At 44.3% G+C, this 21505-nt stretch overlaps 1 protein-coding gene across 1 annotated transcript in view; it reads right to left on the bottom strand.

Moving 5' to 3' along the window:
* LOC137885698 (alpha-1,6-mannosylglycoprotein 6-beta-N-acetylglucosaminyltransferase B-like) overlaps positions 1-21505 on the bottom strand; it is a 50805-nt gene that overhangs the window by 22407 nt on the left and 6893 nt on the right. The window contains exons 3-8 of the mRNA XM_068728040.1: positions 16493-16637; positions 12383-12492; positions 10863-10936; positions 9470-9637; positions 7832-7996; positions 2963-3132 (exon numbers count right to left, since the gene is read on the bottom strand). Coding sequence (XP_068584141.1) covers positions 2963-3132; positions 7832-7996; positions 9470-9637; positions 10863-10936; positions 12383-12492; positions 16493-16637 — 832 coding nt within the window. The remainder of the gene's footprint in view (positions 1-2962; positions 3133-7831; positions 7997-9469; positions 9638-10862; positions 10937-12382; positions 12493-16492; positions 16638-21505) is intronic.

A 21505-nucleotide genomic window follows, 5' to 3' on the forward strand; every position in this document is an offset into this window, starting at 1 on the left:
GACCACCAATTTGTCATTTGTCAAATCATTTCTTAGGATCACACAGACACGTCTGTATCGTTTGCAGGGAGAAACGAGGAACCAATCACCTGGCGTTAACGTGCTCCGTCAGGTGAAGCCTGCTACACATAATTAATATAGAACCACCATCGGCAAAATGCCTATAGGCACACAGCAGCACTCGCATATCGTGCATGTTAAACCAGAGCCAGAGATACAGTAGCGTGTAAAATACAGTGGAACTAGATGAGCACCAGTCAGGCAGAGAGAGTGTGAGAACCATCTGGGGATCACAACACTACTAGGTGGCAGTGTGTGCTAACATTGCATCTCCGCTCTGCTTGCTAACAGAACTTGCTAAAAACCTGCAGCTACCTCCTCCCTCCTTATCCTCCCCCTCCTCTGTTTTCTCACTCCGTCCTCCCCCCCCGTCATCCACTTGCTCCTCAGGTGTTGAGACGCCATGCTCTGTCGCCGGCTAATTACCCACGTCGCTGTGGGAGGGGACGAGATCCCCCAAGCGGAAGTGACAGCTGTCTTTGCCGCCCTGCAAAACCGCCGAAGGGCCTCCCTCCTCGGTGTGCCGGTGTTCCTGACAGAAGTGATGTCACAACCGCTTCAGTCTCCAGCTCAACTACAGTAACTGTGCTTCCTCTCTTGAGCCTCTGTTACTGCTCTCCCTTTACATGGATCTTCCTGCTTCTCTTCATGACTGAAATCTTCAGTCAACCAGTATCAGATTCCACTATGACGACGCTCCTGAACAGAACAATATCAAAGATATAAGTTCACAGTTTCATTTACAATTTGCTGCGCAGTTGAAACCAGCAAAGTCGCGAGTAGATGATAACGAGGACGAAGTGAAAGAAACGCAATATATTTAGGCTTTTTTACGGAGCAATGGCTGCTACTTCTGTGAGTGCAGAGCCAGAGCTCGGAGTGCTGGGATTGTGACGTGAACGGCTTTCACAGCGCAGGATTGTCGATGACTGTTCAAGACTTGAGGTCGCATTGCAAAAAAAAACAAAACAGAGTGTGTGGAAAGAGAAGAGACTGTGACCGGTTTGTTCACAGATGGCACCTCGGTGAAGCATCAGCAGGATCTTGAATGGACAAGACTGGCTTGAAGGCGGGATGTGTGAGCATAACTGATTTCAAAGACGCCAGCCAAAGTGAATACTCAGTGAAGCCATCAGAGAGAATGAAGGTTGCCAATTAGAGGCAATTATGTGATGCAAACCAACAGCTCGACTCCCACCATGGCTAAGCAACCGTTGTGACTAATCTTTCCGTCGGAGAACACGCTAAACATATCAACTATCCTGTCCACGTACGAACCACAGCAGGCGGTTTAGTGGGAATAAACCTTCTTTCCAAAGCCTGGGTAGGAAAGTGAAGAGCAGGAAATGTAAATAGATACAAGCCCGAGGGAATCTGTAGGAGCACATCCCACATAATGATCTGTCAATTTGATAGCGCGTGGGAGAGTAAGGGATGGAGAAAAATGTTCCCTTTTTATATTCGCTAATAGTCACAGGAAAGGGATTTATGGGTGTTCAGCGTCTCCCATTAACTGGCCAATTCAAGATGGCCATGAAAAGAGTGGGATATGTACACGGGGTTGTGTTTCGTGGGGAGAGTGACTGTGGTCTGAGCCTGATAATAAATCCACTTGCCTTCAATTTCGGCTTTCCCATTATATTTTCTCTAAGGCTGAACATTTCATTTCCTGATGAATAGAGACCAATATCAGCCCTAATGGAACGCCGCAGCACACTTATATAAATGTACAAAATCCATACAAATCTCCAAAAAAAAAAAAAAAAAAAAAAAAAAGTCCATCTCTCGCTCTTCAGTGGCACACACACATGAACACACATGGACATGCACTACATTCATCTGTTGGAAAGTATTAGCCCGAACAATGGACGATGTTTCTTTGTGAGTCTTCAGCAGTTTTTTTTTTAAACATTTCTGATTTTATTCCCAACGGAGACGGTCTGCAGTGATTCAATACACCATGACACCAATTAGCGGGGTAAATAATAGCACGGTTAGCGGAAGCATTCCCACTGCGGCAGCTTACCCACCTCACTGCTCTCCCAGGGTCTATAATTATCAAGGCAGCTTTTTCTTCGCACATTTTTGAGATCAAAGGGCAGCTCAAACTCATCAATGCCCTTACCTCTCGCCGACAGCATTGGATACAGTGCTCAATAACAAGCGGCCATTATCATCAGCCGGTCTGCCTCAGCTTCACGTCGCCCACCGGCAGAAAAGAATCGACAGAAAATCCCATCTTGTTCACGGGCCGTTTTCCTGAACCAGCCAGCGCGAAAACCGGAGCCTGCTCTGGAAGATCACGACGGCGAGAAAACGTCCCGAGACAGGACCGGACCCGCCTGAACTCTTGCACCTCGCCGGCGTGACAATCAATAGTCTTATATTTTTAGATGTGAACATCTCGTCGGCCTGACCGGATGGTACTTTGTGCAAACACACGTGTGAGTGTGTTGTCAACTGGTAGAAGCACTTGTGTTTGCGATGACAAGCGACAAGCCCGTTATCACTCTGCGGCGGGAAAGAGGTGCACAAACTGTAGAGATGCTGTCGAGCCCTCGGGCTGAAACAGCATCTCTGCAGGAAGGAGAGATAGCTTATCTGTGCGGCCAAAGGTGATCGAAAACGCTGTGTGAGCAACGGCGCCGTGATCGAGCTGCCGATCCCTCGCAGAGTGCGCAGAATGGACAACAAAAGCATTTTTCATTCAACAATTAATAATAAGAATACATCATAAACCAACGGGCGATTCCTGCACCGATGCCCCACGGAATCTCACATTAAATATGGATGTGAGGAACATCAGCACACAAAGCTGAGTGTTGTACATTGACTGCGGCCGTTCTGCCTACAGCTTGAAAAACAACATGATCAGAGAGGAATAAATCAAATCTAAACTCACCCGTGCAGCTCCTTGAGAGAAACCGAGATCTTGAGGTTGTGTCCCAGCACATGGAGGGCAGTGAGGATGTCGGCCCACTGCACCATCTCACCCAGAGGACCCCCCTTCAGCACTTTGGGACTGAAAACATCCCCAGACTCCTCTGTCAGAAAGCCCACATGAACTAGAATCTGAATGCAAAATGAAAAGGAATAAAGTCAAGGCAAGAGAAGAGTGCAGCGCACGCCAGCATTGTGTTGTTGTTGAACCCTTTCTGCACTTGTTATTGTAGAGAACAAGTCATTATTTCCATCATTCTTTTAGATTTTTAGATTTGGACATTCTCTAGTTTTTGTTCGGTAACTGAGACTTTGTGGGAGCAATTTTCACAAATGCTTTAAAAGGATTCAAACGGAAATAATTTCAAATATTTGTCATGGATCGGTGGTGTCAAGTTTAAAATATCATTTGAGTGTCCAATGAAAGCGAGAAAGCAGAGTGACAGCAAAGTCACGCCACGCAACTCCGAAGAATTACAATCAGCTGTGCGTGGAGTTGAAATGAAAATTGACCTGCGGAGAGCTAATTGATATGCAGAACGACGCGCCAGCGCTTTAATTGCTGATGGGGAAGGATGGAATTTCCAGGCTGTTAAATATGTAATGGAATTAGATTCTTTTCTTTCTCCATTTTCTTTTCTTGAAAAAACTTTCCATTTTATTCATCTACTAGAACACTCATTTATTCAACTTTTTGTTTAAAGGTGTGACAGAGAGTTCTCTCAACATGAACCCCTTCCACACGTGTTTAAACAGACTGTCTTATGTTACTATTCCCCAAAATACATTTCTGAATAGAGCAGCGTATTCATGTTTAAAAGACTTTCCCCATGTTTCACTGACTGGTCTATTCGTAGCTGACTGGGCTCAATTGCTTTTCAAATGGGTGCTTTTCAGACTTAAAAGCCAATAATTAGAAATTCAAAAAAATAAATAATTTCAGTTCTGATACAAATACCAATACATTACAAAATGTCATCTCCCTCAGTGCTGACACAATGGTGTGTGAGCCACAAAGCTGTTTAGCCTGCAGCGCTGCACACATGTACGAGTACCTCGTGTCAGATGTAAAACTCGCCGCCTGAACAACCCTGCCAAATGCGGTCGGGCAGATTTCTCCGTTTAGTGAAGGAGGGGAAGGGAATAGCTTATTACATTTGATAGAAATAGAAAACACACAGTGCTCACATACAGTATACCGTTTCAGGTCCTCCTGAAGGCTAGTCACCCTAGCCATCCTAAAATGAAGTCCAAAGGGCCTAAAGGGGAGGGGGGGGTCTGTGTTTGACAGCAGCTGGCAGGCTGAGAACAAGTCTTGTGTCGAAGTCTGTTTTACCCAGAAATAGTGTCTCACGCCTGTTACGTTTTTTTTCCCATACCGGCACCAGCAGGAGAACCAGAGACAGAGTAAACAAACTTTGGCTGTAGCTTCCAAGCCTTGGGCAGACCGTTTGTTGTTGGCGGTGGTACCGAAGAGTCAGGACGGCACCAGCATCTAAACGGGTCCGAGTGACGATCGCAGGTACGTTTACTGTACATGTCCTTTACTGAACTGAGTTAGCTAATGACTAATTAGCTACCTAGCCTGCAAACTGACATTCACAGTGCGCTTCACCCCGCCATCATGTTCAAGTCATTGTGCTTCCAGTTAAGAGTACAACCTGATACAACCAACACAATACTGATGATTCATAACATCACAGAGATACCAGGTAAAGAGTGTTAGGAGCTAAATATGGGTTATAAAGTGCACACTAAGAACAACCCGGGCAGAACAGGAAGTAGAAAAAACAGACAAGCTGGCAGGTTCCATAAAGCATCTCTCTTCTCTACAAATCTTTCTATTTCTGTATTTGTGTTTCAGCGATGGAGGCCGAGCCTGCAGGGTCTGGTTAATGGACGGTAACTATTACTGTCAAACACACCCTTACAATAGACAAAGCCCTCTGCCCAGTCGGGAAGAAGCAGGCATTTTGGAAGAGTGAGTTATTAACAGAACGGGCTTTGATTTATCCAACTGAAAACGAGCCGATGAAAGAAAATGTTAAAAAGGAAAAAAACCTACTCACACCAGGATACTGTCAGCTTGTTTACACAAAGCAAAAGACTACAAATGAATGTCGTTCATTCCTTTTGTTTCGTTGAAGCTTTTTCAGTATCAAGCCGGTTTTTAGCTACAGAGGGATTTGTAGAGCGCTATTCACAGCATGCTCCGAAACCATTTGGTGAAACTGATATCAACAATACAGTCCTCCGCCTCTTCACTATTAGAATGAAACATAATGACACTGGTCTTTATCAATACACTACACTCCTTTGAGCCATGCATCTAAATGAATCACATATGTCAGGTACATGAATGAGGCTTCAAGCTACAGAAACATGAAATCCCCCAGGTAAGGTTGTGTTTTTGTTTTATGAATCATTTTATACATATGAAATTATAAGGTTACTGTACATTTCCTCCCCGCAGTGCCGTTAGCATGTGTTGAGTATACAGTATGTTTATACTAGGGTGCTGACTTTGATAACTAAATTTGACACTTAAAAGAGCAACATAAGTCACCACAATATGGAACCCACGGTCAATAACTGCATTCACTGCCTTTTTTTTGCCTTGAGTTTGGCATTTTGGCCATTGCACACTTGGTTTTTGACTGTTGCCGTATTGTTTTTTTGCAACCAGAAGTGACTCTAGAGGGTGAAGGTAAGTACAAAATGGGACTCCATAATAAATAAAGTGAGCAGTAGGGCCATTCTAATCACAGACTTCTATACGATCAGACTTATAACCAGAGGAATCGAAAGTTTAAGGCACTTCCTCATTGGCTTAACTTTTCAGACCCGGAGGTTGCCGCCTGGTTTTTGAAGGATGTTTCCAGGATGTGAAACTGAGTCTGAGCCTGAGAGCCTGCTGAGGGGCGTGGCTTAGCGAAGGGTCGATTACAGTGAGTAAATGTGGAGTGTGGCTTTAATGGACAGTGGAGATACTGTATATATCATGAATATGATTACTGCATATTCTCTGGCTAATACATACAGTGAGTTTCACATGTGTTCAACAGATATGAAGGTCTCTTATCTTTTAAATGACCGAATGTCTCATTTATTGCTCACCTATATAAAAATAGTGTCGCTACAATGACGCCGTTACGCACGCCAATATTCTACGGTTAGTCATATGTTCGACAGCGTAAATGATCCCACAGGTCAGGCAGTGGAGCCTTATGTTGTGTATGAATGTGGGTGTCGAGTGCATAGGGTAGAAAAGGGCACTCAAAGCTGCACACATTCTGGTGGCGCTATTTCAAATCTATAATCTCTGTGGGTCTGAAACAAAATGGACTGAAAAAAATGAAGCAATCCAAAGTAAAAAAGAATGCTGGCACAGCGCCTGGCAGCAGTTCAACACAAACAGCTACATCCATACTACTCCGTCCACACAGTGTTTCAGCCATCGTTTCCGAAATGATCTCCGTCCATACTACACGCCTGGAAACCGACTCTTCACGTACACTGGGCATGCGCCGATGTAAACAGGAAGTAGATTGTCGTATTTTGTAACTAAGCAACCAGAGTAATAAAGTAGTCTTTAATGATCGTAAGTATGTGTTTGATACTTAAGATCTTCTCTCAAATCTTCCTCTATAAACTCAAACAGATACAGTTCGTGGGAAGTTTAATAAGTTGTATTTTTCAGACTTAACGTTAGTTACAGCGCTGCGGGTCTCTCTCTCTCTCTCTCTCTCTCTCTCTCTCTCTCTCTCTCTCTCTCTCTCTCTCTCTCTCTCTCTCTCTCTCTCTCTCTCTCTCACGCCGCTCACTGATCGCTACAATAACAGCTGTTTCCTCCGCAGACATGCAGACTTTAACCGGACAACAGCTGCTAGTAAAGACAACAAGGTCAGTAATGCCTGTAATCAGTTGTCCGCGTTAAATTAACCTGGTAGTCGATCGCGGGTGTCTACGTCATCGTTTCCAAACTTATGCGTTTTACGTCCGTCCACACGAATACGCTACCCGGAGTTTTCAAAGTTATCCGCCTTCGGGATCGTTTCTAAACTCCTCCGTTTACGGTGCTCGAAAACGCCGGCGTAGTGTGAACGCTCAGTGTAAACGGAGCAAAACAGTAGTGTGGATGTACTCTTAGTGATAGACATCGAAACATTAACTTTTTTTATGGGTTAATCTCTTACAAGTTATAGTGTCTGGTGACACGCTGGAGGGGTCTAATGTCATTTCATCAAACGTGTGTTCCAGCAGGCAGCGCTCTTTGACACTTTGTGGAAATGTCTCCGTAAATGTCAGCGATGAAACAGCATGAAAGACAACCAATGCCTGCCAGGAGTAAATCTGCATCGTCTGCCGTGTCTGTTACTCAACATTCTGCGATTCACGTGAAGTAGCTTAAGATAAAAGAAGACGTTAGTCCAACAAACTCACTGGTGTTCTGATCACTTAGCAGACTAGCATGTGGGCTTTAAAGGACTGTCTGGCTTTCTGAAGTTTGATCCAAAACATCCTGAGCTAAGAGGGTTTTTTTTTTTTCTTCCTCTCTTTAATGCCTAAATTTGGAGCCGAGGAATATGTTTCCAGAGTTACAGAAAAAAAAAAACAAGAAAGAAAATCTGTTGAAACTGTAGAAAAGCACTTTTTACTGGCTCGTCATCCGCAGTCTGTTTGCAACCACAAGGCTTTGAAAAGATGAAACCGCAAAACACAGACTCCTTCTCTTATCCCACTCTTTCATCCTCCAGTGTGTGCAGAAGCATATTGGTGTGTGTGTGTGTGTGTGTGTGTGTGTGTGTGTGTGTGTGTGCCTCATAGTCACCCTTTTCTGCTCTCTCCAGTGGTTGCGGAGCTTGTCATCCAGCCGTCGAGCGGCGGAGGCCCACTGCGCCGCCATCCTTCGTATGCGTCTCTTCATGAAGCTCAGTGACTCCTTCCCGGTGCCCACCTGCTCCAGCAGAGCCCCGATGTCAGACTGGAGTACAGCCTGAATGACAGGAGAAGTCAAAATCACTGCAGAGAATCAGGAGTGTAGAGAAACTTCTGACGTGTTCTTTTAATGAGCCGCTGCTTCATTTCTCTTTGTGTAGACCTTGTGCAGACGTTCTACACCAGAAAACACTAAAGAACAGGTATTTATAAATGTGAATACAGGAGATAGGAGGTGGGATACTGAAGAAGTGAAACCCTTTTCATTAGAGGAGACTGCACAGACAGCCTGTCATTGCCTGTTATCTGGTACAGCCCTAGGCTAGGCCTCTCAGACAGGTTGCCTGAGGGATTCCTGGATCATCCTCATAAATAGTCTGCTCTCATTTTACACCTCCTCGTCTGCCCGCTATAATCACTGCATCGCATCCCAATAACAGCGTGCGAGTATTAATCAATGGAGTAAGTGCATAAGGGAAGCACAGAGGACTTAGAAAATGTACAGAAGAGAAAACTGAGGCACACAAACGCAGACCGTCCGCCTCTCTCGACGACACGTGCGCCAGAAAAGAGGCGGAGATTCTCTCAAAGGCAAAAATCAATATGCAGAGCTGTGCTGTACTGTACTCTCCCAACGCAGGTGAATTATCGCTCTCAAGAGCAAGTTGTGTGCGGCACGGCAAAATGCAGAGTACTCAAGGGAAGCCCTGGGATTAGTGTCAGTGAATGCAGGCTGGCAATTAGAGCAGAAGTTAGACCTGCAGAGTGAAATCACATCAGGGCCTGTCCTGCTGGCTGTACATTACTCTGGGGAAAAAAGGGGAGGGAGGGAGGGGGGGGGGGGGGGGGGGGGGGACAGACCTTGAAAGCTGCACAATGCATCATGTGTTGATGCTGGAAAATAAGAAGTAAATGATGCAGAAAGGCAAACGGCAATGAAAACTGGGAATGACAGCCAGCTCGCTGTGAGAGACGGTGTGCAGCTGGGTGTTCATATTCTCCCCGGAGCTTTTGATCAAAACATGAAGTAATAAATGCTCCACTTGAACTTGGGGAATAACTTAAAAGCATTCTGTAGCATCTAGCGTCAAGCCGCTAAAGTTACAGAAGCAGTATTTAAACAGCGCCTTGGTGTTAATCGTCTTTCTTTCTCAATCGACTATGAATAATTTTGTCAGTTTAGTTACTAATTTATACCAGATTCCTTGTCACTGCTAGATGATGGACACCTTTGTTTGAGTGAAGAGTGCACACGTCCATGAGCCTCCTCAGATGCCTCTGCTGTCGTCTTTTTTTACTCCCAGCTGTAATTTTTAGTTCCATCAACCTGAACAGGTGTGAAACTAACCAGCCGATAACCTCCCACTTGAGAAACTACTGTGCCGCAGGCTACTTGTGCTTTCGAGGAATCTTGAAGTCTCTGCAGTAATAATTTTACCTTTACATCAAACTGTCGCCCATGTGTTCCGTTCCTATGTCTCCCCTTCAGCTAGCTGATTGATGAAGGAATGATGAGGAGGTGTTGCGTTACCTGTTTCTTGGGCGGAGGCTTCAAGGTGGGTGTAGCAGTCTGGTTCCTCCAGGCCAGTGGGGGGCAGAACCACTCCACCTCGCTCAGGTAGACCAGGAAGGAGCAGTCTGAGCCGTCCACACCATAAAAGGCATAGCAAGGGTCCGAGGTCCAACGAGCCCGCATCCACTGGAAGACAAAAACCCCCCAAACTCTTGTCTCTCTAAAATACTACAGGTCACAATGTGGACATCAGCAAACGCTTCCATTTGACAAAGGGCTGTTTTAAAATGCATCCCTTGTGTCCTCTTATCATTTTGAAACTGACTGGGTAATTTTTATTCACTCTCTCATTATAACTTCAATTTGATGCCTCTGGTCCTTTAATGTGGGATACGTGCACAGAAAAAAAAAATCCTGTATCAATAAGATGTTATCTGGGTTAAGCTGACGACATGAACCTGTGATGCAGTGCCCCAGATAATTGGTACTTGAAGCCAGTTTAAAAGTTGAAAAAAAAAACAGCACGGCGAGGTCATCACCTTTAAGGTGATAAAGATGTTAGACGGGGGGCAGGCTTTGTTTGTGGTGCTCATTTTCTGACGTTCACTGCAGGCTGCAAAGAGTGGACATCCAAGGGGAAGGAAGCAGGCAGGACACTTAAACTGTGCAAACGACTAGATGGCTTTTAAAAGATAGTTGGGAGCTGAAGGAACATCTCCACCTCCAGGGTGGAGGCGCTTCTGTTTTTTTTTTTTGCTGACGGACCAGAAAACCATTTTCTGTTCAAAAAACGCCTGAAACTGTGAGGTTGAACTACAGCAGGTGGCCTTTACGATCCACACAAACTAGAGCCGTTTCAAATGAGTGTGTGCGTATAACGCATTCACACGTTCATATGGTGAGGGACTAACTGGCATATTTATGGAGGCCTACTTCATGCATAAACATGATTGTGATACTTAGAATGAACAGCGGTGCGCCTAGCACACGTTTTTCTTTCTATATGCTACGGTTTAGCTAACATAAGGCGCATATTTATCACACTTTTCTTCTTTGATATCCACACGTTGAGAGTAAGGAGCACACTTTGGACATGCTTTATTGTTTATGCTTATATTGTACACACTGACATTTTCTGCTGTTGGCTACAGCTGCTGGCTGTGATTCATACAATGTATATAGAGTATAAGCAGTGTGTTTATAAAACCATATTTTGTTTTATTCTTTTCTATATTCTGTTTGGTTTTTTTCAGACAAGCTGTTCTCCGCAAAAGGAGCCTTTATTCATCCTCTTGACTTAATATACAGAATTGATGTCGCACCAGGATGAGTCCCCAGTGAAGGACGATGAGATATTCGCTCGCTGTGTGAAATAGTTTGGACTTAAGTGAGACACAGTGTGGATACTTACATCCATCTTGCTGGGGCAGTCTGGATAGCGGCGATCTTTAGGAGTCTCACATTGTCCTAACGTTCCTTCCCTGACTGCATGGAGAACAGAAACAGAGCATTTATCAAAGCCTACAAGCTCCAACAAAAAGACCACAAACATCAGACACAATCAGGCACAAATCAACAAAAAGGCTGCATTGTTTTTTTGTTATTTTTTATACCATTATCTCGAAAATTCCGTCACTATATTAGATTTTGTGTGAGGTTAAGTGTGTGAATGCAACACCAAGCCTCCACAACACATACGTATATATGTATAATTACCACTAGCCTTGGACCTCTCGAGACTGAACAGTGCTCGTTTTGATCAAACATGGATTAACGGTGCTTCTCCTGGGCATTACGTCTGTTTTGTCTTTTGCATTACAGCACATATCCTCCAGCCTTTGGGATGAGCAGAGATAAATTAGAGAGTAGAGATAGCTAACAAGCTCCTGTAAAAGCTCGGCGTCCCCTGCTGAATGGCCAAGTCTCTGTTCCACCTCACTCACTGGATTTACTATACATAGACTACACCCCCCACCGTGTCTTCTGTCCTCCCTTTTCCTTCTCATCCCATCTTTCCTGTCTCTTTCTGCTGCTCTCACTGCCTCTCCTCTCCTCTCCTCTCCTCTCCTCTCCCTTCTTTCTTCTCCTCGAAGCCCCGGCTCTAGTGAGTCTAATTAAAGGAGCAGTTGCAGCTCCTCCGCCAGCATCCTGCCAAGCGTCGAAGAGCACAATCACAGACAAATAATTGCCAGCCATTCTGTCTGATTATCACGATGACGGCAGAACTCTCCGGATGAAAAGTGCTACTGCCTGCTGCTGTCAAAACTTAGCCGGGTTTCACATGAGCCTCATTTAAATGATATCAGACATTATGACAACGGGAGAATTATCTGATACATATTAATGAGACACTGAGGCAAATAGCTTTCAGTCATAAAGTGCAATGTGGCGGATACAGGAGGGGAATTGAATTGTGAATTAAATGGCGCTGTCCGATTTCTATTCTGCGCCCCCAATAAAGAAATTGAGAGTGGAGGCTAATAAAGAAAGCTGACAGGCCCAGATCCCATTAACCAGGCAGTAATTCATCATCATGATTTAAACATCCTGTAGTCGTGTTGTTATGGTACGGCGGCAACAATGGAGCGCCGTGCTGCGCCGCACAGGGGGGGGGGCTCCTACACCCTGACACTAACAGCGGCTCTCCGTTTGAGCGAGTAAATGTGCCGTGAATAATGTCTGTCAGATTCTATATGATCAACCAGCGAGTGAACATGTTGGACATAAATCCTGCATTCAAGTGTTGGGCAGGATCAGGGCTCGACGGTCGGGTTTACGTGGGCAGAGCGGAAAAAGTGTCTTCAGACTGGATGGATTTGAGATGAACGGGGGGGGGGGGGGGGGGGGAATTCATCTGAGGGGTGAAAGCTCTATTTGGTATTCTCCAGGTGTGCGAGTGGGCAGGAAGGGTCCGTGTGTTTTAAACCGTACCTTTGCTGCTGGCCATGCTGCGCTGAAGGATCTGCTCCACCCTCACCGCCATGTCAGACATGTTCTGGGCTATGGCCTGAATCCGCTCCACGAGCCCTATAGGCTGAATCCTGATGAAGAGGAAGAGGGAATATCTCACCTTATTCCACAACAAACACCTTGTTATAACCTGAATTATCTTTAACCTGCAAGCAGGACACTATTTCTCTTTTATAGCTCCCTTTCATTTCAGCTGTATTTGTTGTTTTCCCACTGATGCTACCTCTCTAGAACTTGAGGCGTGAAATCGAAAAAAAAAAAAAAAAGCTTTTAAAACACTGACAGATAATTCATTTGTTAAAGATAAAAAAAGTAACTTGGCATATTAAAGCGGGTCCCTGGGAGGGATGAAAGCAGAAGACAATTAGGTTGTTAGACCTCTGTGACCTGAAAGCTGTTGGCAAAACAATCAGGAAGCAACACTTACAACGCAAACGGAGATAAAGAGAAGACAATGGTTTTACAATATACTGTATGTGCGGTGTTATAGTTCTGAGAGATTTGGGAAATATGTACCGTGTCTATGAGAAGCAGAGCAACGGCAATGTATCTGAATCGTAGTTAAAAGTTTCATGTTACAGCAGAGCCTAAGTTCATCAACATACATTGACACCTGCTGCTAAATCTGCTCTATGAGCTGCAAAGAGACGTCGTCTCACCAAATGTTAAACTTTCCGTGGAGCAATGAAGCTTCAAAAGAAAGAGCTTTCAAGAGTTTTCACATTTACGCTGCAACACCTGGGGAATGCACTGCAACACCTCCATTAATGGTTAATGGATTTATGCAATGAATTATTAAATGTTCTCCAGAACAACCTCAGAGAAATAAAAATCTTCTTCCTATTGGTGTCCGAAAGAAGAAAAAGAAAATAGTTTGAAAAGTCCGGTCGACGTGAGATCTGCTTCATGAGCAGCGGTGTAAGGCTGGTGCAACTCTTCATGAAGCTAGTAGTGACTAAACCATTACTGTCACTTTACTGCCAAAGACAATAAGAACATGTTCACATTTGAGAACCTGGAGCCAGCGAGTTTTCAGCCAAATGTTAATTAAAAGACTAATGTGTTACACAACTTCTTGATTATTATTCTTTTGTTGATCTACAATAATTAATGAATCGACTAATTGTTGTCGCTCCAGCCACAAATAACAATTATTGTGATTATCCATTGATCCGTCCATTATTTTACCAGGGAAACATTCGTCACATTTCGAATTGCTTGTTTTGTCTCACATACGTCCAAAAGCTCAAAAGTTGATTGAATTACAAACAGAAGTAATCAGCAAATGTTTGTCATTTTCACTTGATAAATAATTACTAAAATTGCTGGCAATTAATTTTCCGCCAGTTGGCTAATTAATCAATCAACTTATTGTTTCAGCATCACAAACTATAGTGTTCCTGTAACATCCAGCAAACCAAGAGGAAAGTCCATCTTAACCTCAAATCTTTGCACCGCAACACATGACTTCAATGCTGCCTTCGTTATAATCAACCAGCATTCCTCATCCTCATCCTCATCCTCATCCTCATCATCACGGAACTGCTGTATCGCTGCCTTGTTTGACATGAAACCAAACACGCAAATGGATTATTTTAATGAGCTCTCTTGCTATGTAGTAGTAGTTCTGGAAATTAACACAAGTCCTTTAAAAGAGCTCTGAACATGGAAACTCAGGAAACTCACCAAAACGAATGGAACAGCGGTTCAGAGAGCAAGCAGTAAAACTGGGACTTTCGTTGAGGCTGCATGCGTTTCTGCGAGTGCGTCAGGGTAAAGCAACCTAACCGTGCTCATGTGCATAACTTAACATAATAACCTAAACCGCAATTTCATTTTTCCATGCGGTGCCCAGGAGGCAAGTGGTAGCCAAACCTTCTCATCTATACTTTAGACTAGCAGGTCAGCACAAATTAATTGCCAATTACACAGACACACATACGAGTAAAGTACACACACACACACACACACATAGTTGTGATTATCATGCAGTGGCACAGAAGCTGCAGACATTAGTGGTCAGAACCATCCCGTATTTACAGGAGCGGCTATCAGCTGTTGAAGAGCAAGAGGACAACCTAATCACTTTTTTTAACGACATACCAGGTGGGCAAAGTTTGTCCTGCCTTAAGCTCCCACAGTAATCTCCAAGGTCAACCCCCCCCCCCCCCCCCCCCCCCCCCCTGACCTTAAGCCATGCAGAGTTTTTTAATCATCGGAGTGAGGTAGAAGAAGGAAGCGAGCATGAGATACATCTTTACCACCGAGTCAGTTTTAAAACTGTTTGGCCTTTGTCACTGTAGCATTTTCCAGTTTAGTCCCTGAGAGGCCAATTAAATGATTGTAAAAACTATATGACTGAGAGTAGATCCATGGGGCATTTTCAAGACAAAATAAAATTCTGTGTAATATTAGACCGCCAGTATAAAAATAAAACGCGGCGTTTTGGCCAGAGCGCAATACATATTTCCCCCAGGCTTCTGAAAAGCAGGTCAGGTGAGGCGTCGCCGCCTCTTCTGTCATTGTTCATCATTTTACTGCCAACAACAGTTACACCGCGGCCAGACAAAGTGTAAACTTCATATTTTATTACAATATCTTTTGTTTTTATGATCAGAGGGGGTTTCATTGCTGTGTGAGGCGGCGCAGCCTCCACTGAAGTGCCTTTCAGAAGAGACATTTCCCCGGCTGTGAGGCAGAGGGAGGTGATGTCCAGGAGCCAAACGAACAGCCAAGGCAGAAAACAGGAGGAAGCTTCCTCTCCTCAAACCCAGAGCAGGTGCGGGTGTATGAGGAAAAAGGTCTGTTGCCAAGGCAACCGCAGAGCACACACACACACACACACACACACACACACACACACACACACACATATATACACACACATATATATGTATAACTGAAGAGAGGAGGAGAGGTTTGCTCTTACAATCTTCTTCATCACCAGTTATCCTGAGCACACGGCGGCTCTCTTCACTGCATGGACCTGCTCTACCGGGATGTCCCAGGGCTCCTTGGCCTTCTTCAGCCTCCATGTTTTTATCTTACCATTACTACGCCAATGAAATTCACCGTTGGCCCACAGGTTGAGCTGTAGAACTATAGACAGAATGTTTAAACTGGACAGCTTTGAGCTGCTGTTACTATACCGGCCTGTGACAGCATCTGTATATGATCACTGACAACCTCCGAAACAGGAACATCTTATTTTTGTGTTACTTTTAATAAAATTAGCACCATTTAAAGATCCCAGGGTCAGTTAAGAAAAGAGTATTTTTTGACAGGCTGCCACATTAATAATCCCATCCGTACGAAGCACAGCACCTGATATTCAATGCAGCTGTCATGGAATTATAAATGTTAAAACTTAAATTTTTCTAAGCATTTTAAGTGCAATACAACCAGGCAAAGTCTGCCGATAAAGATTATTTGATTTGATCGAAAGGCCCTGAACAGTTACAACACGGACTCTGAAGCAACACTGTTAGTGGAGGATTTTTCACTCAGCGATCGCCTCAAGTGGGGCCTGAGGTTCACGATCCCATTTCCTCCAGTTCTTGAAAAATGCTTTTTTGGCCGAGGTGAGCAGAAACAGTGAGTGAGCGCTATCACTCGTAAAGAATGAGAAGAACGTAATGTTCAGCCTACCTCGGAAACATACAGCGAACTATAGGGCCAACCCTACCTGTGCATTGCAGCATTTTACCTAAGCTGTGTCTAATTGAAACACCAAACATCTTAGAAAAGCATTAGAAGCTGGGGCTGCAACAAGTCATCGATTAAAAGAGATTATAACAATAGTTTATGTTGCTCCTCCGGGGGGGGTAGTAAACCAATGCCTTTGTAACTGATGAATGATTGTGACTGTCATTACTTTTTTTATTTATTTTGTGGTTTTAATTTGTATTCTCCTTTTATTACTCTTGGATTTTAGTCCCCACAGATCGTCTGTATACGTTCTCCCTTTAATGTGTTTTCCGAGGTTTTTAACAAGACAAATGAGCGAATGAGATGAATGGATTATCAACTGGTCGTTCTGTTAGCAGCCCTATAGAAACCGAGATGCTGTACCTGTCCAGGGCCGAGCTGAGCTCATCTATCCTGTGGGTGTCTGTGGTGTTCCCCAGTTTAGACAGAGCGTCCATCCTCTTCATAATGACCTCCAGCATGTCACTGATTTTCCTCAGCACCCCACGAGATTCATGTCCACCGAGCACTGAAAAACACACAGACAGACAGTGTGAGACAACCGTTACTAAAGGACATCATAGAGATGCGAGAGAGTTCTAGACATTCTAGAGAAAAGGAGAAAGTGATGAATAAATAAAAAGTAAAGGTAGGTTACAGTGTGTTTACAACAACATCTCACGTACAATATATTTCTCTTCTTTGAATTGCTTTAGTGTAGCAGCAGCTTAAATCCATCAATTTAACACCGATTCACTCACCGTCCCACTTTCAATCTATCCATTTTCTGTTCCATTTTACTGATTACTTTAAAACATCACTTAGTTTCTACTTTCTTTTGTCCTTCTTTACTAAAGCAGCAGAGCCATGTTTTCCAGCGAAACACAGGAACGGGTGAATTAGTGTGACAGTATCGGATTTGTCTTCCCCGCTCGGTTCAAATTATTAACGAGCTGACAGGTGGTAAAACAGAATGATGCCGTTAGTGAACACCTAGTTAATTAATGAGCCTGCAGCTACAGGCAATAAAAGGTCAAAGCAGGTCTCCAGACTGCATCGCTTGTGAGACAAGTTCCTGATCCTGAACCGTTTTCTTGATCACATTTAAGCTCTACGCTGAATACCGAGAGTAATTATTTAAGCGGTTTAAAAACACCAAAGGGTTCATGTGCACCTAGAAGGAAACACAATTCTAAGCATCAAAGTCCTTTTTGATGAAGAAAATCCAAAGAATCAAGATGACTAACGGCACTCTCGGGACTCGGGAGTGAATTATTTGTTGGTTTGAACCGGAGAAAATACTGGCGACCAACAACGGCCTCATATTGTTCTCGGGGGCTGTGAGTGAAAATAAAGCCTCACCTCTCAGTGTTCCCTCATCAATTGCGTTAGGCTTTAGAAACTGCAATGTGTGCAGACTCACTTCTGCTGTCAGAGTTCATTTATCACTGCCCAAGCCAAAGTCACCTTTCTCTGAAAAGAAATTGTATTACATCACCAGTAAATAAAATAAGGACAAAGAGGAAAAACCACCCACATCTATTGGTCTGTGTCCATGTGTGTCTGCCTGTGTGTGTGTGTGTGTGTGTGTGTGTGTGTGTGTGTGTGTGTGTGTGTGTGTGTGTGTGTGTGTGTGTGTGTGTGTGTGTGTGTGTGTGCGTTGATGGCATTTTAAAAAGGAAGAGAAGAACTCACATCACAAACAAGAGTTACAAACAAAAAGCTGCAGTCCAGGGCCAAGATATCCCATAAATCTCGTCTCTTTATTGCCTCTACCTAATTCGTCTTTGGCTTAGCACTGTTTCAGTCATTTCTAGAATATCTCCACACAAACTGGACTAAAGACGTCTCGCTTTGAATCGTTCAGCGGTGAGACAACTTTATTTTTTTTGCCCTCCACAGACCTAAAGAGACTAAAGGAATTCCCATTCAGATTGGCAGCAGTTTAATAATACACTTTAAAAAGAAGAATGACACAGGATAGGAAAGGAGATGAGATGTAGGAGGTAGCAAAGCACTGCAGGGTAATACAGCATTGTCCAAGTGAACACACTCTGCCCGTCGTCGCCCACCAACTGTCTGAAACCTGTTGCACGTAACTGCAACGCCAAACCTTGAGCGCCAAAATCACCAAAACAATGACTGTGTCATTCTCATTGTATTTAGTTTTGTGGACTCCTGGCTAAGTTCAGAGGATCCTCGATCTGCTCCAGTGTACTCGCAGCACTAAACCCCAACAAAGCCTCTGGGTTAAAGTGTGGGAAGAACTCACATTTCTTCACAGCAATGCTCCTCGCGCACATTGCGCCCGTAAATCACCATTACCGAGACCTAACAGCCTTCCTACGCAGCGCTTTTTTAGACCCGAGCCTTATATATATATGTTTGCAATCAACTCTTCTTCAGACTGCTTTTTCCCTCAGTGATTCCTGCTGCCTCTTGGGAAACAATGGCTAATGCGTTTTATTTTCCAATGCACAGTCTGGCCCGGCTCACAGTGGCACAGCAGGAACTGATGGTATCTATGTGCTAATGTAGAGCCTCCTCTCTGTCATTCCTCATCTGCTGCTTAATAAAGGGCCGATTTAGCAGCAGCTAATCTCCTTTAACGACTCAATTTCGGAAGTGCCACAGCACAATCGATATCATGAACAAATTCCAATTAGATCGCCATTTGTACTGTGGCCTGCTGTGTGCACCGCGAAACACCAGCCATCCAGCAATAAACAACCGCCCTTGGAGGGATTCGCTGTCTACTATATTGACACACAGAGAGATGCTTCAGTTTAACAGGCAGCTATGATCACAACTGAATATTGCTGACAAGAATGAAGGATATAAATGGATGTTGAATAGGACAATAAGCAACAATTGGTCAACCTCCAACCAGCTGTTTTTATTGACAGATTGAAAGATGCTCCCTTGCCTCTCTTATTTGTCTTCTCAGACGTCACCTGATGCCCACATCGTCACACCTGCTCCTAACTTTCTCCTCAGCCTCGCAGTAAACAGTAGCTGTGTGTTCTAATGCCCATACTACCATAGTAGTTAGTTAATGTCAAAATACCAGGATGTCCTACTACATCTGGTCGCATTTTGCAGCAAGCATGCCAGCAAGCTTTTTCTGACCCTGTCAATAATGGTGGGTGCGAGACAACAAGGGAGAACCCAAGAGGCAGAAAGCGTCTAAAATGGGAAGGCAGTCCGAAACGGCCAACAAATCCTGAGAGAAAGCAGCCGGTCCGGATCAGGTGAAAGTCCAGTCAACAGGTAACACTGGAAAACTGTCTGGGAATCAGTGAAAAAGGGGCTGGCTGAATACCGCAGGGCTGACGACGGAAACTGGAAACAGGTGAGCAGGTGAGCAGGTGGGCGTGGAGGTCAGGTGACTGGGGGTGCGTCCCAAGTCTCCTGATTGCATCCACGTTTCCCTCACTTGCGTCTTTTTCTTTGTGTCTTAGCCCCTCCCACCAGGGATGCAAGGAGAGAGGAGACGAGGAAATATGTTTCTAGAGAAATGAGACGTCTTTTCTTCTGTAGCGTTTCGTGAAGTAACGTCCGCTTCTGATGACGGCGGCTGTAAAGACGGCTGTAAAGACTTTTGATGGAGTTTGTGTCTGCACATATGTGCACTGTACTAATACTAATAAAGACACACAGCTATCATCACCGTCAGAGCAGAGATGTTTCCTCTCTGTAGCCTGTTTCCTATTTAACAAACTGCATTTGTGTATGTATACTGTGTCCTGTATCCTGATCGTCAAAAGACCTCCGTGAAGGCGGCTCTCGTGTTTCCTCGCTCATGGCTCCTCAGAGATCCCTCCTGGCTCCTCAGAGCAGAAATAAAAGCTTTGGGACGGTCGTCAATATGGAGGAGCAGAAAAAAACTTCTGGTTCAAGCGAGATCGAGGAGCGAGGAAATGACAAATAAGAGACTCGGGACGTACCCTGGGACTGGAGGGAAAAGCCAAAGCTCATCCGGCGGACAAGTAGAGAATGGCAATGAATGGGTTTGGGGAAGTGGCCGGAGGGAGGGACATAGAGCCAGAATGTGACAATCTCAGCCTTAGAGGCTTGTTATCCTGCTGAATTGTGGCTCTGATGGACGACCATTACCTGTTCTATCTGTGAGTCACGCATTTAAGTCCTCACCCTACTTTACGGAGCCATGGCAGCTAAAGCATTTTGCGTGACTGACAGATTAGTATTTCGTTCAGCTATCAAAAGCTCCCCGGAGAACATCTGCTTGCATACAAGTGTTACAGGTCCAAGTCAGACAGTGAGAGGGGAAAGTGCTTTTATTGATCAGTCCGTCTATGGTTCATTCAGAATTCAAAGATCTCTTTAAAAACAACACAAAAGACTGTCTTTGTAGTCATCACCGATTCTGGTGTTCAGTGTGTTTCATTGAAATCCCCAGCCAAAGTCTCTGGAGGGTATTATTAAGATGCAGCAGTGACACTCAATAGATTTATATAAGTGGAATCGTGTTGACAGTGCCTCTCACCACCATGGCCCTCATGCAGCGTGAGGATTTAGGCGCTGCTTGACATTGTCTCAGAGGGAGCCTGTGAACACAGTGTCTCACAACACTAGGCTGATTCTGCTACCAGCAACTCCCACACAACACACACACACACACACACACACACACACACACACACACACACACACACACACACACACACACACACACACAAACACAAACAAACACGCACAGAGCGGTGATTATTATGCACAGAAGCGTTCACTTGTGCAGACATTAGTGGTCAGAACCGTCCCATATTTACGCTGCAGAGACTCAGGAGCCGATGCAACTTGCAAGAAAGAAGCAATAAAGTTGCTGCAATTGAACCAGTCTCACTTTCTTTCTACAGAAAGGTGAAATGAGCAACTTATGTTAAAATACTACTCCAACTGAAGACATTTTCTTTGTCTAATGTTGAGCGGAGGAAACATTTTGTCCAGCCTCAACAGAAGCCAGTAAAATATATAGCTCCATAACATCTCATATAACATTTTTTATTATGAAACTAATTCAAACGTAAAATGTAAATACAGCACATCTGCTCGTAATAAGTTATCCATCAATAAATGATTATAGCTGTGTGTCATGTTTGATTCGTATTAAATAAATATTTCTCCTCCCCGTCAGCATAATTGAGGACCAAATAAATAAATCCTGTCATCCCCGCTGATATGCATGCTGGCTGGCAAGACCGGTGGCGAGACCTCTCCATCTCACCTGTCACCAGGATGAATCCATGTATTCCCTCCTGATCTGCAGTCTCACACATGCACAGACGTCCTGTCGCTCCCAATTCAAACATTCATTACAGAGAAGGCTGAACGAGATTGAGTTTTTCTCTATTCTTTGGTGGAATGCGGGCAACTGAC

Source organism: Cebidichthys violaceus, unplaced genomic scaffold (genome assembly GCF_023349555.1).
Source record: "Cebidichthys violaceus isolate CVI_PGR_0920_01 unplaced genomic scaffold, fCebVio1.0.p SCAF_40, whole genome shotgun sequence".
In the NCBI taxonomy this organism is placed as follows: domain Eukaryota; kingdom Metazoa; phylum Chordata; class Actinopteri; order Perciformes; family Stichaeidae; genus Cebidichthys; species Cebidichthys violaceus.